The following is a 20,833-nucleotide window of genomic DNA, read 5'->3' as shown; positions in this document are numbered from 1 at the left end:
AGTCATTTTTTTGCTTCTAGGATGACTTGTCTCCAAGCCACTGTCCTTGCAGGAGATGTTTAAGATGCCTGTTGGAGCAGCTGGAGACCAGGCCTGGCATGAGTTGGACAGAAAACTTGGACAAGGGCCCCCAGGACCAAGGGAGCTGGAGTAAGTGGTCTCCATGGTTTCCACAGGAGTTACACAGTCCTCTGAAAGGTGACTATGCAAATGAATGAGTGTCAGACACTGGCATTTACTCTGCTGTGTGGCCCACGTTGGTCCAAGCAAGCTGGTCACTATGGGAAGTGCTCATGCAAAGGCCCTGACCAAAGGTGTCCTCTGCACATTCTTGATAGCACTGACAGACAGAACCTGGAGGTGGAAGACTTTCGCTGCTATCTGGCACTCAGCGGCCACCCTCATCCATGTTCCCATGAACTTCCTAAAGACGAGAATCGGCTCTGGGCCTCCCTGCTCTGCTCTCCCTTCAGACAGCATCAACCAGCCATAACTGCAAAGTCTTCCTCCCCACCATCAACCCAGCTGCTGCTTAGAAACTCTACGGCTCGTTCCCATTTTGGGTTCAAGGATAGGAACAAAAACCCTTACTGCTGGCTCAAGGCTCTTGGGAGCCTACTCTCTGCTTACTGTGCAACCAGCTGGTCACACCAGTCTTCTTCCCTTGCTCAAGGGCATCGAGTTCCCACCTGTGCCAGGGCCTCTGTGTCGTCTGTGCCATGTCTGTCTGGAGTTCTCCCTGCCACACGCCCCTCTGCCCCAGCCCTCTTTCTGCCGCTTTAGGGAATGGCACACTGTAGCCTACAGTCCACATCTGCCTGTTTCAGGAAATAAGCTTTCCCAGGACACAGCCATACCTGGTTATGTATACCCTGTCTGTGACTGCTCTCATCTGTAACGGCAAGTCGGAGAGACACATGGTCTGCAAAGTCTAAATATTTACCCTCTGGGCCTTCATAGAAAACATTTTCCCACCTTGATCTAGTTTTTGCCTGTTGGTCTTTCAGGCCTCAGATCTAAGATTATTTTCTTCCAAAGGCAAACTTCTCCCAGAACCATATTCTTTTCCTTCAAAACATGTGTTAATGTGGTGTTGCTCACGAACTATCTGCCTTATAGCACACTACGCTTCGTAGGAGCAGGGATGGTGGCTGGTTTTGCCTGTTATTTTATCCTTGGAGCCTGACATGGTGCCTGGGTTACTGCAGATGCACCAGAAATATGACACAGATCATTGCGTTCAACCCTCAGCAAATCACAAATTCAAAAGAAGTAGATCTTTCATTCTCTTTCCTTCCTTCCTTTCCTGCTCCCTTGTTTTTCTGTCTTTCTCTTTTTCAGTTTTGAAGATGAGACCCAGAGCCAGTGCCGTGAATTATATCCCGCTCCCTGGGTTTTTGTTGTTATTATTTTCAATTTTGAGGCAGGATCTCATTAAGTTGCCCAGGCTGGACTCACACTAGAGATCCTCCCACCTTAGCCTCCAGGAGCGTTGGGATTGCAGGCACATGCCACCACACCCAGTTTAAGAAATAAGAGCTTTTGATTTTGAAAACTGATTGTACAGATGTTAAAAATCCTTTGTTCAGGGGGCTGGGGATTTAGCTCAGCGGCATAAGCACCTGCCTTGCAAGCAGGCGGTCGCAAGTTCGATCCCTGGTACCGATTAAAAAAAAAATCCCTTTGTCCTTGCAAAAATAGGTTATTAAAGCCCTCAAAGTCATGCACTATGAAGTACCAGACGCATGTTTCCTCCACCCACAAAGCATGTATTCCCAACTCCTGTGCTATTTTGTTACTAAGAATCAAGACAATATTTCCGGGAACAGCCTTAGCACAGTGCTGGGCATGCTAGAGGCCTCTATTCAGCCTTCCTGGCTATCACAGATGAATCTCAGGCCTTTTCCCGCAGACCAGTCCTGGAGGTCCAGGGACTCACCCGACTGTCGCCCCTGGCACTCACATGTCCTTCCTCTCATGGGGAGCCTTGGAAATCCTGCCAGCTCAACCCTTCTCCCTCCTGCTGAGAAACACTGAGTTGTCATCTTGCCATTTGGTACTTTCTCCAGTGGGAACAAAGGGATTTGTTTTTAAAGCCCCAAGGGATATCCTTATATCCCTGCCTGCACCAGCATCAGGATGAGCACACAGTGCCATGCACTTAGTATTTTATGTACATTTAGATGATTGTTCTTTGCAACTCAGCACTGCCAGGGCACAGCTCCTTCCAGGGAGGCTGATGTAACTCCTGGGCAGGGTAAGTTCTTCTGTTCCAGAGTCAGATTCTGCAAACACTTATTGATCTTTGCTTGCTGGGCACTGGGCCATGTGGTTTACTTACATAAATTTTCCGGATTCTGCATAATGTGCCTGTTATTATTCCCACCTGAGAAATGCAGACAGTATATACAATTCAGACCGCAAAAACAATGCTCAATGTAAGTATGTTGATGCAAGTTTTTGTTGAATGAATGAATGAAACAGATGCAGAGACGCCAAGCAACTTGCTGAGGATCACACACTTAACAGAGATCAAGATTAAACTGAAATTTGAACTCAGACTGTATTTATTACTATGTGATCTGGCTGAATTAGCACAGTTGCAAGGTATCTTGACTTTAAGATCTGGGCCTTCTCACACAGTTCTGGTAACTGTAAACCGGTTTGTTGGTGAGTATGTTCCTGAACAGAGTCAGCTGAAAGACCCCATGTCAATGTTTCTGGACAGGGGTCGGGGGGGTTGCCTAGGAGCCTGGTGCAAAGGGATGTCTGCAACACCAGAAGACCCACATTTCCCTTCCCCCTCTGCCATGTATAACCTCTATGACCTTGGGTAAGCCACTTAACCTCTCTGAACCCTTTTCATCTGTCAAATGGAAATGAATCAGACTGTCTGCACACAGCTAGAGCTTGGAGCTGGAGTGCCCCTCTCATCTTGACACTACTGAAAGGCAGTGAAAACTTTTAAGAGGTGGGGCCTGGCAGAGGTTGGTGGAGATGTGCTCTTGAAGAGGACAGTGGGACTCCTGGCTCCTCCTGGCTGTTTTTCACTTCTTGGCCATGACCAGGAAGTGAGAGGTTTTCCCCCACCACATGTTCCTGCTATGATGTGCTGCCACAGGCCCAAAGCGACAATCATGAAATAAAATCTCCAAAATTTTAGCCATAACAAACCTTTACTCTTTGGAAACTGATGATCTGGGGTATTTGTTTCAGTAACGAAAAGCTTATTAATGTAACTTAGTACAGTAAGTTCCCAACCTATAAGCATTCAAGCTATGAGCTTTCACAGGTGTACTGTGTAAGGCTCTCTTTGGCTGACACAGCAAACCCAACTTGTGGACATTCTCCTGGAATGGATCTTGCTCATAATCTGGGGATATATGCTACAATGTTGTTGAAAAGCAGCTGAAATAACGCAGATGATAGTTTATGATTAGCAACAATAAACTGTGAGAAGTACAAAAATAGTACAGTTGTGCATCTGGTAGGAATGCAACTAATCAGAAGTCAGGAGATCTGGGCTCCAGGTCGACCTTGCCTCCACATACCATAATGCCCTCTGGAACTCAGTTTTGCTACCTGTAAGATAAAGATAACCTCACTGTCCTTCTCCCCTTATTGGGAAGATCTGAGGCAATCACCAATGTGACAACAGTTTAAAGGTCTATAAAATCTAAATTTTTTACATTCTAGGTCCTTCTTTAAATCCATTCAAAGCTGGATGAATCATAACTGGTGGCTCATGTTTTAAGATCTCAGGTTCAGAATATAAGCTGAAATTCTCATTAGGAAGGATGCCTATGACAATGAATTAGTGGCTTCTGGACTTCACCGAACTGATTTTGACATACTGACAGGGAGCATGATGCCCAGGGCTTCCACACTTCAGGCGTGAGTTACAGTGCTGTATCAATATACATTAAATGAGATACCTGGAAGCAGAACCCCATATAAATTAATTAGTTTATACATGATTAGTTGGTGAAAATGTGATCAGAGGCTCCAAGAGCCTAACCCCGTGTTACCCCTAGGAGTCCCTAGTGCAATGCATGTGGCAGCTTTACAGATTAGAATGCTATGAAGAACAAGAACCACCTTTACTGAGATTCAGCCAGCAGAGAAGCCCAGGAGTGAGCAATCTGAGTCTGAAGTTTTCCTGCATGGCCTTTTCTTTCGGCATTCACTTCTCCACACTCCTGGTTCCCTTTTCTTTTACCAAGAGCCTCAGGTGCCTCTAGTTGCCCCGCCTTCCTCCTGGTTCCCTGGTGTAGAGGTAGAGCCTAGGTCCTACACTCCTATGGCCAGGCAGAATAAAAGACGTGCTCAAGGCCATTACTGTAATTGGCTGCTCGGCTTCTTGCAGGTGTGTCCTCATGAAGACAGCATATTCCATCCCGGAAAGCTCTTATTGCTGGAAAATTGTTTATTGGGCAGATATTTTTCCTTCCTCTTCCTTCTGACTTTAGTTCTCTTTCATGGTTGCACACATCTAGAGAACTGCACCCTCTTCTGACTGCCTCCAGTTCATGGGGCTCAGGGAGGGCTGTTTTGTGGCCGGTTGGAGAAAGGTCTTCCTAAAGGCTCTCATGTGGGTTCCAGCATGGCCCAGCTCTTTGACAAATGCTATTCTTGGCAGACAACTTGAAATATCTTCCACCTTTGAGTAGGCATGTGAGAGAAGGGCAGATGAGTGTTCCAATTTGGGGAACTGGAGACCACGCCCTCATCACATGTCAGTGATAGGAATGCCAACTGGATCACACTCAAAATACTTAGACAAGAGTCTGTGAGATTGCTACCCCTGATTTTCTTCATCTTTGCACCTAGTCAGCTGTGCTCCTAGCAGCCTCCTGCGTTCATTTGTCTGGGGCTTCTGGGTGCAGCCCCTCATAGCCCTGTCTCTTGAAGCTCTGTCCTACGGCACTTTGGAACCTCACCACATTATAAACACAACCAGCACGTTCAAGGATTCTCTTCCAGCTGAAAGGGGCTAGGCTATATCCTTCTTTTATAGCTACAATAGCCGAAGACTGAAAAGAAGTGATTTGCCCAAAGGAATGTCGTAATTCAATAGATATTTATTGAGTACCTATTAAAGGCCAAGCACCATCCTAGGAGCTGGAGCAACAAAGAGGAACTTACTCACGTAAGCCATCAAATGTTTAAGAAGTCCCAATGCCATGCCAGACATAAGGAACATGATGAGGGATAAGACAGAGTGTCACCACTCATGGAATAAATTGTCTGGTGGGGAAATGGGCTGGAAACGAACAATTATGTGAACAGTTTTAGGGGTTCGGGTGTGGTAAGTACTACTATGTAGTGATTGAGTATACTCCTGATGCTTTTCTTTTCCACCATAACAGACTCTGGTGCCTCAAGCTTCATTTAAGTACTCGCTGCTAAATACCTATGTCAGAATCAAAGGCAAGGAAATACAACGAGATGTGAAATCCCATGCAGGGACACTTACAGTAAATGCCAGTGGCTAAAGAATAATGACTCAAGCATTTATTAAATGTTTAAATTCATATCCACAGCCCAGGAAAAATCAGTATCTTGTCTAGCATAGTGATTCTGTGTGGCTTTCAAGTTCCCGGAATCTCAGTTTTCTTTGGTTGTATCCCTTGAAGTCTGATTGAAAAGATTACTATTTTTTGGCATCAATGAACTGGTCCTAATTATCTAGTCTAGTACTTGGTATGGGACAGACGTTCAAAAGTGTTAGCTTGTCTGACATTCTTACAGTTAGTCCTTCAGTTATAATAAATGGTCAAGACCAGTTTGTTGATCCAAAAAAATATGTATATATGGGTTGAGCATCTGCTATGTTCCTGGTCCTGTGCTACTGGTTGATTGATATGGTAGTGAACAAATAAGAGTGTGTAAATCCTCGATGTCAGACACTTTCATACCCCGAGGATGAAACACATTGAGGCTGCAATTCAGGATGCAGAGTTACTCCCATCTGTGTGCAGGTGAAACCACATATTACAAAACAATAATTACCTCTGCAATGGGCACTGCACGCTAATTTAATTTACATATAAATGTTACTGTTTAATGCAGGTGTTGATCCATTAAATTGATTTCATAACCTATTAGTGATTTGCAACCCACAGTTTAACAAAATGCTACCTTAGACCAACTGAGTCAAAGGTGGTAAGAAAGCCCATGTAATGTCCACTTGAGGTGGGCTCTGGACTTGGTTTTGATTTTTTCTTTTGATCTGTGCCATGGCTGTCCCGTGATGCTGAATTTCCATAGCACTCTGCACGTAAGTATGTACTCTGATGGCTTCTGTGACTAAAAGAATGAAGTCTTTGGCCAGTTTCACCTCTTTTGTTCCCCACATCAGCCTTTACAGCACCATTTGGGAGCTTGATCATGACCTAACCCCCCATGTGAACCAAACTTTTATGATTGGAAATACTGTATTTAAATTAGATATACATTTACTTCTATGCCAGGTGATGACCACAGAGGCTGATACTGTAAATCTTTTTAGCTGATCTTATATCAAGGTTCAATATGTACTGTATATAATAGTATACATGGTACCCAGTACACTGTAGAGAATCTGGAACACTAATCCAATCTTGATCAACCACGCTTTCCTCCGCAAGGCATATCTCAGCCTCTGTGAGCTTAGGAATACTGGGTAGCACTTGAGCACTGTGTCTGGGAGTCATTTTTAACACAAGTGTTACCAGGTCAAAAGCCCAAAAATTCCAAACAGATGGTGAAGAGGACACATATTTACAGTGAGACAGACAAAACAAGAGGGCAGAGCATCACCTGTGTGACCTCAGCTGAAACATGCTCATTAGGTGACTTGAATTTTTTTGTTTTGGGGGATTGTTTTTTCTGCTTTGTGCATGTTTGAAAAAATGCTGCAAGTATTGATTTGGGGTTAGCAAAAAAGATTCTGGTAAGTCATCAAATCTGCAAGTACAAAACCTTAAATAATGAAAATCAATTTACTTGTCTGCTCTTGAATATTTGGCTTTTGTCAAGACTTGCTGACTAACATCCTGAATCTCAACTTCTGCAGTGATACAGAATTTGGTCACCACTCTTCCTGCCAGAGAGTAAACCCACACTGGTTTTTCTCAGAGACTGTTACAACAGAGAGTCACCAGGGCAGGAGTGGAGCTCTGGCCACCTCTGTTGCCTCTGACTACAAATGCTACCCTCAAAGATGCTCTCATGGATTTGATTGACTTCCCTCCCAGTTCAAAGCTTTAAAAGTTAAACTTCCATAGTAGGGCTGAAAAGACAATCAAGTTCCCTTTCTTTTTTGGAATGAAGTACTAAACACAGTAAGTTCCTTTGCCTACATCCCAACTCGCTTTTTCTTGTTTCTTATGTAGTCAAAAATCCAAGACTTTTTCCGAAGTAGTTTGGGGAGAACCCAATTGGCGTTCCTCACACTGCCATGTGGCAAGACCGCGGCAGAGTCCCCACACAGGAAGGCTCATCTGTCCCTCGCTCCTCTGCCTCCTTGAAGGTTGAAGGTATTTCAATTAGCTGCCAAGAAGAGAATTTGTCAGAGAGCTGGGGTGCGCTCAAGATTTCTCATTTTATGAGAAAATTACTGCCAAAGAACACAACACAGTCAGGGTGCACTTGGCTTCGTTTGTTCAGCCCTCCGGGTTAAAGGGACTGTAAAAACCTTTGAGCTCTGAGTGGCAGGTGCCGACTGAACTCATGGTTTTAGTGAAGCAGTCAAGCTGAAGGAAGCTGGTCATTCACTGTCCTTCAGGACGCTGACTTCAGGAAAATGCTGGAGGAGGATAGGGGTGCCATATGTGACTTCTGAGCTCTCAGTGATGAGCTGAGATTGGCTCATCCTGTCCCTGGCTGGATGCAGGCTCACAGGTGGGAGAGAACATGTGCCTGGGTCTCAGTGCACTCTAGGAAGATGGGGGATTTACCAAAACAAAAAAACAAAACAGCTTTATTGAAGTACAGTTTGCAAACCATGCACTTTACAAACTTAAAATGTACGATTCAGTAAGTTGTAGCATACTGACAGAGTTGTACAACCATGACCACAATCAAATTTAGATCATTTTTGTTATCCCAACACAAAACATTCTACCCACTAGCTGTTAGCTCCCAGTCTCTCACCCCCAATTCTAGGCAGTCATTTTAGGCAGCCACTGAGCTACTCTCTAAGATGTGGGATCTTGTTCTTCAGGGATTTTGCTGCCTCGTGTAAGAAGCATCATGCTAGGCAGGCCCTCCATGGGCTGTCACTCTCCTAGGAATGACCAGAGTTCCTGATCTCCTGTCCTTATGGTCACCCAGAACCACTGCTAAGTGGACTGAGCTTTAGGGAGTAGAAAAAGAATAGAGGCAGGGAGGACCATGGTTAGAGATGGAAAGAGACAGGGAGGAGGGAGGTGGAACTTCTTGAAGGGGCCAGCTGCTAACGCCATTTCCTGCCAGGCATGGCTGGCATGGGCTGGTGCTGGCAGCCCGTTTTCAGGGCTGCACGGTCACAGCACGAGTGACCTGAGCATTTCAATCACCCCTGCTTTGTCCGCCTCTCTGCCCCACGCAAGGCTAGAAGCTCGTTTCTAGGAATATTGCAAACAGAGATAGAGAGATATATAGATATACATCTCCAGCAGAGACAACACAACTAAAATTTGCACAGTATAGTATAATCCTCAAAGCACAGCTATAAACAATGTTTCATTGTATTCTCAATAATTTTATGAAGCACATATTACTGCTTTATTGAGGAGGAAATGCAGAGACAGGATGCAATGCTGAGCCTTCTACTCCTAAATCCTGGCATCCTTCTACTGTGCCACACTGCCTTCCCCCATCCTATCTCCAGGGTCCAACCTGCTTCTTTCCCCTGGCCCACCTTGCATCCTCACATCTCTGGGTGACCGGCCCCACCTCTCCTCAGAGCTGACTGATGCAGACTAAATTAGCAGGTCAACCTCTCTGAGCTCTCCCAGGCATGAGCTGGCTGAAGAGGCACAGAGAGGAGTCGTCGCTGGCACCTGGCAAACTTCCCCAGGCTGATCTCAGGCAAAAGCGTGATCGGGCACATTATAAGAGATGTATTTAAAATGTAGCACTTTCAAAATCCTGCTCCTCTGCCCAAAAGCAGCCCCCTGTTCAAAAATTTAAGTAGCTCTAATTTGTTTGGTGGCTCATGTGTGAATAAGCTGCTGCAGTGAATCTGCCATTAAAGCTGATCAGCAGGAAGCCCCTGGGCTTTGGGGGAAAAAAATAAGATATATAGACACCAGGGAGGTTGGAGGTCAGCAAAAGCCTCTCAGGTCAGAGCCTTCCAAAGACCCTCATCTGCCCCCAAGACCACTGCGCCCAGGTTCCAGAAGAGCTCAATTCCTCCCAGGAGAAGGTATGGGAACACCTTTTAATGAACCAGAGAGGCACTGCTTTAGACAATGGAAGAAAATGAAGAGAAAAAATAGACCAGTAGTTCAAGGAGCCTTGCATTTCAAATTTTTAAATACCAGCTGCCAGTGGGAAGGTTTAGTACATAAGACATCTCTTGAATAAACTGCCAGCAGTGGCTTGAGGGGATTCTTAGGACAAAACTCTCAGATCCTGGGGCTCCGGGGTGTCTGTTAGGCCTGAGCGCCTTAAAGATCTGGAAGGTACATCCTGTGTGCCCTCTGCACACCTCCAGGACCCCAGAGAGGAGGGTTGTGTGTAATCTGGTCCCTCATTTCTTTACCACTCATTCTGGACAGACAACAGTGATACCATCACACCAGAGGCAGAGCCAGGACTGGAACCAATGGGACAACTTGCCTGTGTGAGCTGGGGTGTCGGGAAAGACTGCCCGTGCTGGAGACAGGAGTGGGGGCAGCCAGTGAGCAATAGGGTGGGTGTAGAGATCTGTGGGTGGCTGTGAGATGGCCCGGGGTGCCCAAGGCATCTGTCATCTAGTAGCACTAAAGGACAGTGGAAGGGGCAAGAGAGAAGGCTCAGCAACAGGCAGGATGCAGCATGGTTCCCTTAAAAACAAATGGGGTCACCGAGGAACTTTAAACCCAGGAGGGAGGCTCTCACATACACAGTCTCTGGAAGGCAAGCTGGCTTTACTGATCTCCAGCTCTAAGACTATATTTTAAGAGATGGTATCAATACTTTTAAACTCCATGCCAATTTCCCTGCTCCTGGATCCTTAATTAAAAAGAAGAAATAAGTGACTTAGCAGTCACCTTCAAAGCAGCCCCACAAACACCTTCCTCACTGGGACCTGCTGCTTCCATTTCATCATCACAGGCGGCCTCTGCCTGGCTCCTGCGTTGGCTCTGGGGACTACAGGCCAAGCAACCTCCCTAGATGGCCCCTGTCACAGATCTGTCCCCCCCACTGGGGAGCTGACACTCAGCACTGCTGACTTCTAGCCATCACAGCCCCGCTCCAGTGCTCTGAGCCAGGTCTCAGCAAACGCAGCTTCAAAGGGGCTGCATATTTATGGTAAACTCCTTCCTCAAAATGTACTACACAGCAGCAATCATGGGATTCTCAGAACCGTCTCCCCGCACTGGCAACCCGGCTGAGCCTGGATGGCTGTGTTTAGCTCGGAAGGGACTGGAAGTTGATAATAAGAGGGGGTGGGGCAAGGGCACAGACGCCAGGTGGGACCATGACGCTGTCCTGTTCCTTCAATGCCACACGTAGTCCTTGTCTGCACAGAATGTCATCTGATAGGCAGGGTGTTCTTACGGTTTTCTGTTGTTCTATGTTTGTCTGCTTTTGAAATGGGGGAAGAGGTCAGGAGGTGGGATACCACAACAGATCCACCCAGCAGGTCTGCTCAGATTGCCTTCAGAGTAACAGAAGCTGCTTCCTTGAGGCCCCACCACAGAAGGCTGTAACAAGAGATGCAGCTGCCTCTGACCCCTCCGGGGTGCTGCAAAGCAAACTCTGCCACAGCCTACACCAGAGGATCCCAGAGTCCCCTGGAAAGGGAGCAGAGCTGTCTCTGCATGGGTTCCTGTTAAGCAACATAGCAGCAGGGCAAATTAGAGGCAGCCTGACCTGTGGCAGTGAGTGGGGACCTGCAGGGCCTTCAGGAAGTAGGAGCAGGGTTTCCTGACCTTTCTATGGAGCACTCTGGATTCCCACATTCCTGGCTTACAAGGATAAGCCAGATAAGCCATCTCATCCATCCTCCTGCCTCCGTGCTCAAATGCTCAGATCATTCCAGAGACGAGTCATTGAACGCTAATTATATCTGCTTTGGAAAATAAAATAACGTTATCAACTCACAACATTTTTCACTCGCCCTTTTTCAGCCAGCCTAGTCAGTCTCTCCATCTTCACAGGAGCAGAGTTCAAGGGACCAGTGGCCCAAAGAAAGGGTGCTCAGGCCTACAGTCTGTAAAAAGTCTGTATGAAGGGATCTCTATGGTGCGGAGGATTCAAGTCAAGTAATTAACTGACCTCCAAGGCTCAGAGTTCAGAAGAATGAAAAATCTGGAAACAAACTCCGCTAAGCAAACTGTTATGGTGAAGAGAAATGGGGCGTTCAGTGCAGACACCTGACAGCCCCGTGGAGTCTCGCCTCTGGGCTGTGCAGCCCTGTGGAGCCTTGTGATTTGATATAGAGCAGGACAAACCCCAAAAAGCATCCATGGGGAGAGACTGGCAAGCCATGTAGTGTTGGACATAAGTACGGGCCATGCTCAGGGAGGGAATAAACAAGATAACATAATTAGGGCACTGCACAGTAATTGCTGACTGTGATTTTTGCCTCCCTCAATGACCAGGAGCTCTCTGACAAAAGGTAGATATTAAAATCTGTGAGGTTAAATTCAGGAATGCAAGAATGAATAAATGAACTAAAATCAAATTGTTTTTACGTAAGAAAAAGGAAATAACATGCACTTCCCTGCTCCACAGAGCAGAATTAAGAGACAGAGTTTGACCCAGTACCTGGAAGCGATCAGAATGTGTTCCTGAAGAGGTGGTAAATTCCCAGCCCAGGACATAGTTATGGAGAGCATGAGGACTCTCTCTTTCTCTCTCTTGAGAACAGTGCAAAACATTCTTGCACTGTAATGGAAGATTAAATGAAAATCCTTGAAGGTTTGCTCCAATATGGATTGGGGCAATTTTGCATAATGGAAAGGCTTTGGACTTTGAAGAAGCTAAAAGCGGCTTGGTTCTTGACTTTGCCATTCATTGGCTGTGTGGTGGTAGATACATTTCTTCATCTCTACTTCTTAGTCTTTTCACCCACCACATGAGAGAGTAGCTTTCACGCAGGGTTGATAAAAGGCTGTGTAATTTGAAGTATGTCTGTACACCACCCAGCGTGGTACACCATGTAGATGACAATGAATGTTTGCTATTGTTACATCAGTAGAACCAGTCTTCCATGTAACCACAGGCAATCAGAAGAGGATTCGAGGCAAAGCTGTTATCAGTAATCCTTGGATCCAGCCATGCCAAAGTGGAGGGATTATTATCTTCTTAATACCCAGGAAGAAAACTGAGGTACTCTTGCGATATACAGTGAATCAACAGAAACAGGGTAGACCAGCATCTTTAGCTGCAGATGTCAAACCCCAAAGGCTTAATTAGAGCCTGTTAAGCCATTTCCGATCCTCAGATGAAAGGTGTGCTCATCTTATTACAGCGCTAACACAGTCGCTCGGGGGCTGCTCAGAATTTCTGATCTTTAGACCAAGTTAAATGAAAGAAATTAAATGACTTCTAATGCTATGTTTCATTTTTTCCTACCCTTTCAAAGAGGACTTCTAGATCAGGAAGGGAGTCTAAAACATTCTAACGTTAGCCAGGAGATCTTTGGAGGATAAGAAGAGAGAATAAGGAATGAGAATGGTGATCTCATACAGGCAATATTGAGGGATGGAAATGAAAACATAATGCAGGGACGAGCTGAAGCAACAGGACCAACTCCTGCGCCCATAAATAAACAACTGGAGACGGTTCAGCTTCATAATGTGATGTGCAGGGGACACCATGGGGAACATTTTTCCCAAACAAGTTCCAGTATAAGCCCTACTGAATCCCAAGATGTAAAACTCTCCCCAAGCAGAAACAAAACAGTAATTTTTTAAATGGTAAAAAGAAAAACCCTCTGAATCCTAAAAGACTATTTTTAACATGGTAATAATCCTTTAATCAGCCACCAGCAGGGAATAAGGTATTTGGTTTAGACATTTTACCAATTACAACCCACTGGGTCCCTCTACGGAGCTTTCTAAATAATCAAAACCAGCTCTTAATAGTTACTAGTCCAGACAGAAAGAGAAAGAATCAAACCAAACCCAAATGAGAAGATGCCATTACTAAAGAAAGCCCAGCTCTGCAGATCATTAGAACCTGGAGCCCCCTGGATTGCAGGCGGCAGCAAGCAAAAGCCATAGAGAAGGTTTTGACTTGGGAGTTCAGGGGTTGCAGGGGAACAAGGAAAAGCCAAGAGTGGGCAAGTCAAGAGCGTGGGATTTGGAATTGGACAAACCTGAGCACGAATTCCAGTCCGGCCAAGCTCTGACTGCAAGTGGGACTTGGGGCAAGTTCTTCACCCTCCCTAAAGCTTGAGTTTTCTTATTGGTGAAGTGGGACTTGACCTACTTTGGAGTGTTGTCCTTGGGATTGGCAGTGATCTGCACAAAGTGCCGATGTGGTGTCTGATACACAAAAGGAGACGTTTCCCTGCTCCTTGTCACCTTCCCCTCCCCTGCCAGCATCACCTTGGATGGGATCGGGAGAATATTATAGCAGAGATACTGACATTCTTCCTACCATGGATGAGAAGCCCAATTAATTATCACCCCCAAACCATTTCTCCACCATGCAAGCAGGGGAAGGACACCTGTCAAGAGGCAAAGATTGGGCGGTGATTGGAATGGGACTTGGGGACCCGCTCTGCACAGTTACATCTGTGCTCAGGACACACAGCATGCTTTCCACTCGGTACGCACTGCACCTGAATCAGACAGGAAAGGAGCAGCACGGTTGCCAGATCTGTTGAAGAAAAATGGGTAATAAAGAGAATTCTTGCAATCATTTTATAAGCCCAGTCAGGAGTGTGTGTCCCTTAGGGAGGCTGAAGGTCAGAAATACCATCTCTTTAATGGTCATTTGTGTGGCAGATTCTATTCACTATTACCTCAAAAAATGGTGCTGGGGTTCAGGGAGGTCAAATAAGAGATTCTTTTCAATCCTGGAGGCTCAGCTTACCACCACGCTTCTACTAGGGTAGGATTTATCAAAAGGTAATCTATAAATTACCATATTCCAAACATCCACCTATGTGCCAGCTCAACATAGTGGGTTCCTGAATGCACTTGATTTTACTAATCCAAATGAGTAACTGGAGCCTTGGGAATGTACTCTTTAAAGAAGCACCGGAGGTCATTCATGTGCACACTTACATTGGAAGTATCTGTCCCATACTGCTGACGGGTGCTGATGCTGATGGTGTGCCAGCTGCTGTGGAGAAGACCTCAGGGCACACGTGCTAGTAGGGCTGGGCTGGGGGCTTTGGGTAGGTGCTAGAGTCCTATGTTTGTTCTTAGTGACTCAGGCAATCCTATGGCCTTGAAGCCTTAATAGCAACCAATGCAGAAGCAGAGTTAAGGAGAAGAGGAACTTGGAGCCAAAGCAACCATCTTTCAAGACAAGGGTGGGATCAGGGCCAGAGCAGGTGTCCCGAGAGAGAAGGGCTGCCTGGAAGTGGGCTTCTCTCCAGGATCTCTGGTACAGTAAGACTGAGATCTAAAGGAATTTTTCAAAGCCAGGGAGCTGGCTTCTGTAGAGGGCGTTGGCATGAACATTACATTCTCCTGGCTCAGTGATGGTGAACCTTTGGGAACTTTCAGCAGCCCGCTGTGGCAGGTGTGCCATAGGTTCGCCACCACCGTGACCCAGCTGCTTCTCCACCATTATTCTCTACCTCCTCTCCTTTCTACCTGGTTGTATTTTTCTTCAGCACACTAATCACTACTGACACAATGTCGTATGTATATGTCTGTTGTCTTGCCCTAGTAGAACATATGCTCATGAACACAGACCTTTTCCATCTTAAAAACCTGTACCAAGAAGGGAGACCAGCACAAAGAAGCTGCTCAACAAGTGTCTCTTGAAATAATGAATGAATGCTCCTCACTTCTCCCAGGCATACTGTGGCTCAGGGAAAAGTCTGCCTAGCAAATTCCCCATGGGCTGGCCGCTTATTTATTCAGGAAATGATAGGCCTAAAGGCATGATTTGAGTTTAGTAACCTCAAATTGCATCCATTTTTTTTTCAGTTCATTCTCCCTCACCAGACGAGCTCCTTCTCAATGCAAGGACAGTGTGGTTTTCAGCCGTGCTGCCCCCAGCCCTAGCACAGTTCCTGACGCATGCCACATGCTCAGTAAGTGACCTGGGAGATGTAATGACCAATTTGTGGTAATCCATCTCCCTAGTTCCTGGCTGCCTACCTGACTGGCTCCAATTTGAGGAGACATTAAAAAGGGTAGTTACCATGCTGCTTAACGATCACAGAGCTTTCGTACAGAGCTGGGGGCAGATGATGACAGAGTAACTTCTCACGGCTGGGGGTCATCTACATTTTCTTTTACCTTATTTCATTCCAGGAAGGGTGCTGTGGTCTTTCCACCAACATAGTCACACAACACTACTGGGCTCATGAGACACCTGAGAGGATTGTCCCATCATGGGATTTGGGGACACAGTGGTAGGAGATAGATGGGATGGGCCTCTCTGGTGTAGGGTTTCATCAGAACCACCCTGAGTGCCATTCTGGGGCCTTATCCTAGGTTCACTGAACATAACCTTATGGGATAGAGTCCAAAAATCTGCATTTTTAACAAATTATTGTTCTGGGAGAACATGGGGGACAGATAGCAGCAACTATGCAGGCTCTCTGTGAGACCCAGCTTAGAATCCAGGAATGGTGTGGAGTGAGGAATCCTAACCAAGAGGAGATATACCCTGCTGACCCAAGAATGAACTGGGCTGAGAGATACCAACTGGGAATGCAATCCTGGTGCTATAACAGGAACAGATAAAGCCTGATCGTGGAAGCTGGAGCCCGCACCATTGGAAGCCGAGATTTGGGTTTCCTGCCGCCGCAGCTACATCTGAATCGGCTTGGCAGGGAGAGAGACATACAAAAGCTCTGAGAACGGGAATCAGTGAACGGAGTTGAGGGCAGGACGGGCGGGGAGCCGTGCATCGACCTGAGGTGAGTGAGGGAAACTAGGACTCTTCTACGGTCTAGGAGGCTCCAACAGAGGACATTCTGGGACCAGGCAGACTTGCCGGAACAGGGCGCTGTAGTGACTTCAATCACATATCCCCCTCTCAAGGAGGATTGGTGAGCAGTGCCTAGTCTATGTGATGCTGCTGGCTGAGACCCAGTAGGCTAGCACAACCCAGGTCCCAGCGCCTGGAGGTGTACCCTAGTGGTGAAGCCTTAGGTAGGCTGACCTGGAAGGGCAGGCCCCGCATAGGCTGCCCGGTCTGTAACTCCCTGGTGCGCTGTGATGGGCGGGAACACCTAGCCGGCGCAATTCAATCAGACTGTGGCCGACAGGGAAGGAAGCTGGGCCTCCTATATACGCCTGCATATATAAGAAACAAAGAATATGGGAAGAGGGAGCAACAAGAAAGGCTTCTCAGCCCCCAATCCTGAGAAACAGGCAATAGCAGACAGGGCACCAATAGACATAAAAGGCTATCTCCAGAGCCTCATAGATGAGTTCAGGAATGAAGTTATTAATGACCTGAAGCTAGAAATAAGCAGAATAGTTAGAGAAATGCTAAGCACCACCCAAGAAAAAGCAGATGGTGGAATGGAATTACAGAAAAAGAGGGGAGAATTGTTTGATGGAGAAAATAGAGAAAACTTAGAATACGTGAAGCAGGTTCAAAGAGATTACCAGGAAACTAAAAACTCTGTCGAAAACTGGCATAACAGCTTGAAAGAAACTAAGGATAGATTATCTGAATTGGAGGGCAGATTTGTAAAATGGGAGTATGAAATGAAAAACTTCTTAAAAATAACAAAGAAACAAACAGCAACAATACAAAGACTAGAAGATGATAAGAGGATCTATAACTTAAGAATTAAGAACATAAAAGAAGAGGTAGGGACACAAACAAATGAACTACAAAAGCTATTTGCAGAAATAATCCAGGAGAATTTTCCTAATTTAGCAAAAGGTAAAGATACTCAGATGTATGAAGCATACAGGACCCCAGCCACCAACAACCCAAACAGAACTACACCTAGGCATATAATAATCAAAATACCAGAAATCCAATATAAGAACAGAAAAGCCGTCAGAGACAAGAAACAGATCACTTACAAGGGAACACCCATCAGAATTACAGCAGACTTCTCGGCACAAACCATCAAATCACGAAGAGTGTTGGGGGAAATAATTCAAGCTTTGAAAGATAATAACCTCCAGCCAAGATTGAGATATCCTGCACAACTATCCCTGGAAATTGATGGAAAAACAAGGTGCTTTCAGGATAAAGAGGAACTAGGGGAATATGCAACTACCAATTCAACTCTACAGAGAATACTGCAGGATATTCTAAAAAAGAAAAATATGAAGAATCCAGAAATAGTGGCAGAGAGGCCACAATGAATGGAGCAGAAAACAAAATGAAGAAGACAAACTGACAACTAATGACAGAAAAAGAGCTCAAGAGAAATGAGGCAGAGAAGATTGGATGATAGGAACAGCTATTTTGGAGAAAACAACGTCATAATAGGTAGTGCTGATTTGGTATCATCTTATTTTGAAGTCCCATCAAGCTTTTGTTCTTCTGTCTCCATAGGTCTTAACATGTTGTATCTTATTGGATTTTATTATATGTGATAGTATAAACAAAAAATTTTATAGACAAGGAGATTATACAGAAACCATAGTTCATTATCTGTTAGTTGATTCTAAATACCCTGTAATACTGTCATTCTCTTGAATGGTTTTACATTTTTTGATATATTTGATGCTATAGTATATGAAGTTATACTCAAAGATTTCAAGGAAAGAGACAATATGGTAACTACGTTTATGTCAGAATTATCTTGTGGTGAAACACTAATTTGCTTAAATGGTTATGTTTTGATCTGCACTGTTTAGTTGTTATGCCCTCTTTTATCTCAATCTCCATTTTATTATTTACTTTTTTATTTTTATCCTTTTAATTAAGGGAAACATAAATAAAAAATAGCAGGATATATTATAGTAACCCACTTTGATTTTCTATTAACTTGATTTGAAGCCCTGTATTGCTCTCACCATCTTGTTTTGACTGATGTTCCTCTATTCTGCTTTGCTTGATAGTACCAGGTTTGAAAGTTTAGGCAACAGCTGTGAAGATAGTGGGATTCATTATGACACCCATACTGGTTGACTATTATCTACTTTTGAAGACCTGTAATGTCTCCAATGTTTTGGTTTTGTTGGTTTCATTCTTTACTGTTTTGTTCAATTTTATTGTAACTGATGATATAGGCAATTCTATTTGAGATAGCAGGAGGCATTATGGTAACCATTGTTGATCACCTTGTATTATGTTTTTACATTATGTCCACCCTTTTGATTTAACCAACTCTGTTCTATTAAGTCACATTTGGTTTTACTCTCTTCCAAAAAAAGTAATAAGAACTGTGGGAGCAATAAAACCCAAAATGTGTAATAGTCATTATACAAAAAAGAGGAAAAGAAAGTGCTCTAAATGGTATAACTGCATGTATATTTAAGTGTATAAGATAAACAATGATATTACTGAGTTTTGTTGGATCATTGAACAGAACTGTTTGCAGTCTCACTGTTTGAATGTCCACTTTATATGCTTTAATTTTGTAACTTGAACAAATATTTCTAAGATGACAATACGTAATCCATTAACTAGTGATTTCCTACTGTTTATTTTTTTCTGAAATTCCGTATAACTTGTACCCTTTTTCTGATTTTTTTCCCCTTTTTCTCCTTAAACAAACAAACAAACAAAAAACAAATTATCTAGGTGATCCTAAAGTACAATTTGCCATGATGCGTAAGAATTTGGACTTTAGGGGCTGGGGATTTAGCTCAGCGGCATAAGCACCTGCCTTGCAAGCAGGTGATCGTGAGTTCGATCCCTGGTACCAATAAAAATGAAAAAAAAAAAAAAAGACAAAAAAAAAAAGAATTTGGACTTTAGAGGAGGGATATATGTAAAGCTAAAACCAGCTCTGCTGTTCATGGCCCAAGTGCTCAGTCTCCCTGAGCCTCAGTTTCCTCATTTATAATGAGGGAAGGGGTTAAATGAGGAAGTGCATGTTACATCTAACATGGTAAGTGCTTTATAAATGAGAGTTGCCATGGTGATGTTGTTGATGATGATGGTAGTGGTGGTGGCAGGTGGTGAAGATGAAGGTGATGATTCTTCATTGTCCGCTGGAAGGGATTTCAGAAATCCCCCAGTGATAAATTCTCTTGTTCAGTCACTATGATCTTCAGTATGCCTGTTTCCTGCTGTAATTAGTGCCAAGCTTCCTATTTCCAGCCCTTTCTGAGGTCAGAGAAGGACTCTGAATAAAGCAAACGGATTACTATGATCATGGAGAAGACAAGACACCTTCAGAGTGGTATTTTCTTTCTTTTTTTTTTTTTTTTTTTTTTTTTTGTCTTTTTTCTTTTTATCGGTACCAGGGATCGAACTCACGACTGCCTGCTTGCAAGCAGGCGCTTATGCCACTGAGCTAAATCCCCAGCCCCCGAGAGTGGTATTTTCAATGGCTGTCAGAGTCCTTGCTCCTTCTGAGAAAAGAGGGATAAAAAGTCTAATGGAGGAGGCTGACAAAAGGACTAGGGAGCTCCAAAAAGCTGTGAAGGACAAACCTTCCCTAAAATGATGGGAGCAGACAGGTGACGGACAGGGGAGGTGACTGCCCTGGGAGTAGGGGCTATGGGTTTGCCAGAGAAGGGAGGACAACTGTGCCTTTTCAGTGGAGTTCCCTGGAGCCATCAGGATTAGGGTGAGATTCAAGGAGCAGAATGATCCAGAGAATAAATAGGGGCTGTGAACCCCTCCTGAAATGACACCCTTGTCTTCCCCCTCACCCACAGAGTCTGTCTGCTCCTTTTTTAGTTTTGGTGGGATTAGAAGTGCCCATGTTGGCTGAGCTGGGGGCAAGAAGGGAGGCTGATAGCCTTGCCTAGGATGCATCCTGTGGACCTCAAGGACAGCTGACAGCAGGAGATCATCCTGAGTACTGAAGAGTGGAAGAAATGGGTTAGGAACAGAGAAAGGAACTCGGAGGAGGAGGAGTCCTTTGTCATAGCACAGCACGGCTTACCTGCCGGAAACCATTCCTCGTGAACTGTAAGATTTTCAAGGCATAGTTGGACCTCTGGCCTTTGCTGTTGAATTCAATGTGGCCGGTGAGACCTTCCAATTCTACCTGTCCAAGAGAGAGTGAGTTACAGCACCACCAGGCCCTATATCCACTTGGTCCTGAGCAAGCAAGCCACACATGTGGTACTTGGGGAGGGGACAGCACCAAGATCTCTTCTCCTGCCTACCACCCTATCAGCATCTAGGTAGGCTCCCCTCTACCCATAATTCCTACTGTCTGCATAGGCCAATACAAATAATGATGCTGGCTAGAGCTCAGATTTCTCTCTGTGCTTTATGTAGGCCTTTGACAGTCAACAGAATTTATTTTCTTTGGGCAGCGGCTTACCCCCACCACCAGGTCTGCAGGAGTTCAGAATGTCCCTGTATCTGATTGTAAGTGCAAAATCCAAGACCTTATGCATCAGGCTTCTCTGACAAAAGATGT

General features: G+C 45.0%; 1 protein-coding gene across 1 annotated transcript in view; it reads right to left on the bottom strand.

Moving 5' to 3' along the window:
• The window catches only part of Grik4 (glutamate ionotropic receptor kainate type subunit 4), a 431,262-nt gene that overhangs the window by 82,019 nt on the left and 328,410 nt on the right, over nucleotides 1–20,833 (bottom strand). The window contains 1 exon segment of the mRNA XM_063255944.1: nucleotides 20,348–20,452. Within this exon segment, the coding sequence (XP_063112014.1) occupies nucleotides 20,348–20,452 (105 nt within the window).

Source organism: Cavia porcellus, unplaced genomic scaffold (genome assembly GCF_034190915.1).
Source record: "Cavia porcellus strain 051 isolate PalLab524CR breed Dunkin Hartley unplaced genomic scaffold, mCavPor4.1 scaffold_9, whole genome shotgun sequence".
Classification (NCBI taxonomy): Eukaryota; Metazoa; Chordata; class Mammalia; order Rodentia; family Caviidae; genus Cavia; species Cavia porcellus.
The sequence above is the reverse complement of the archived record's forward strand: the minus strand, read 5'-3'. Positions and strand labels throughout refer to the sequence as shown.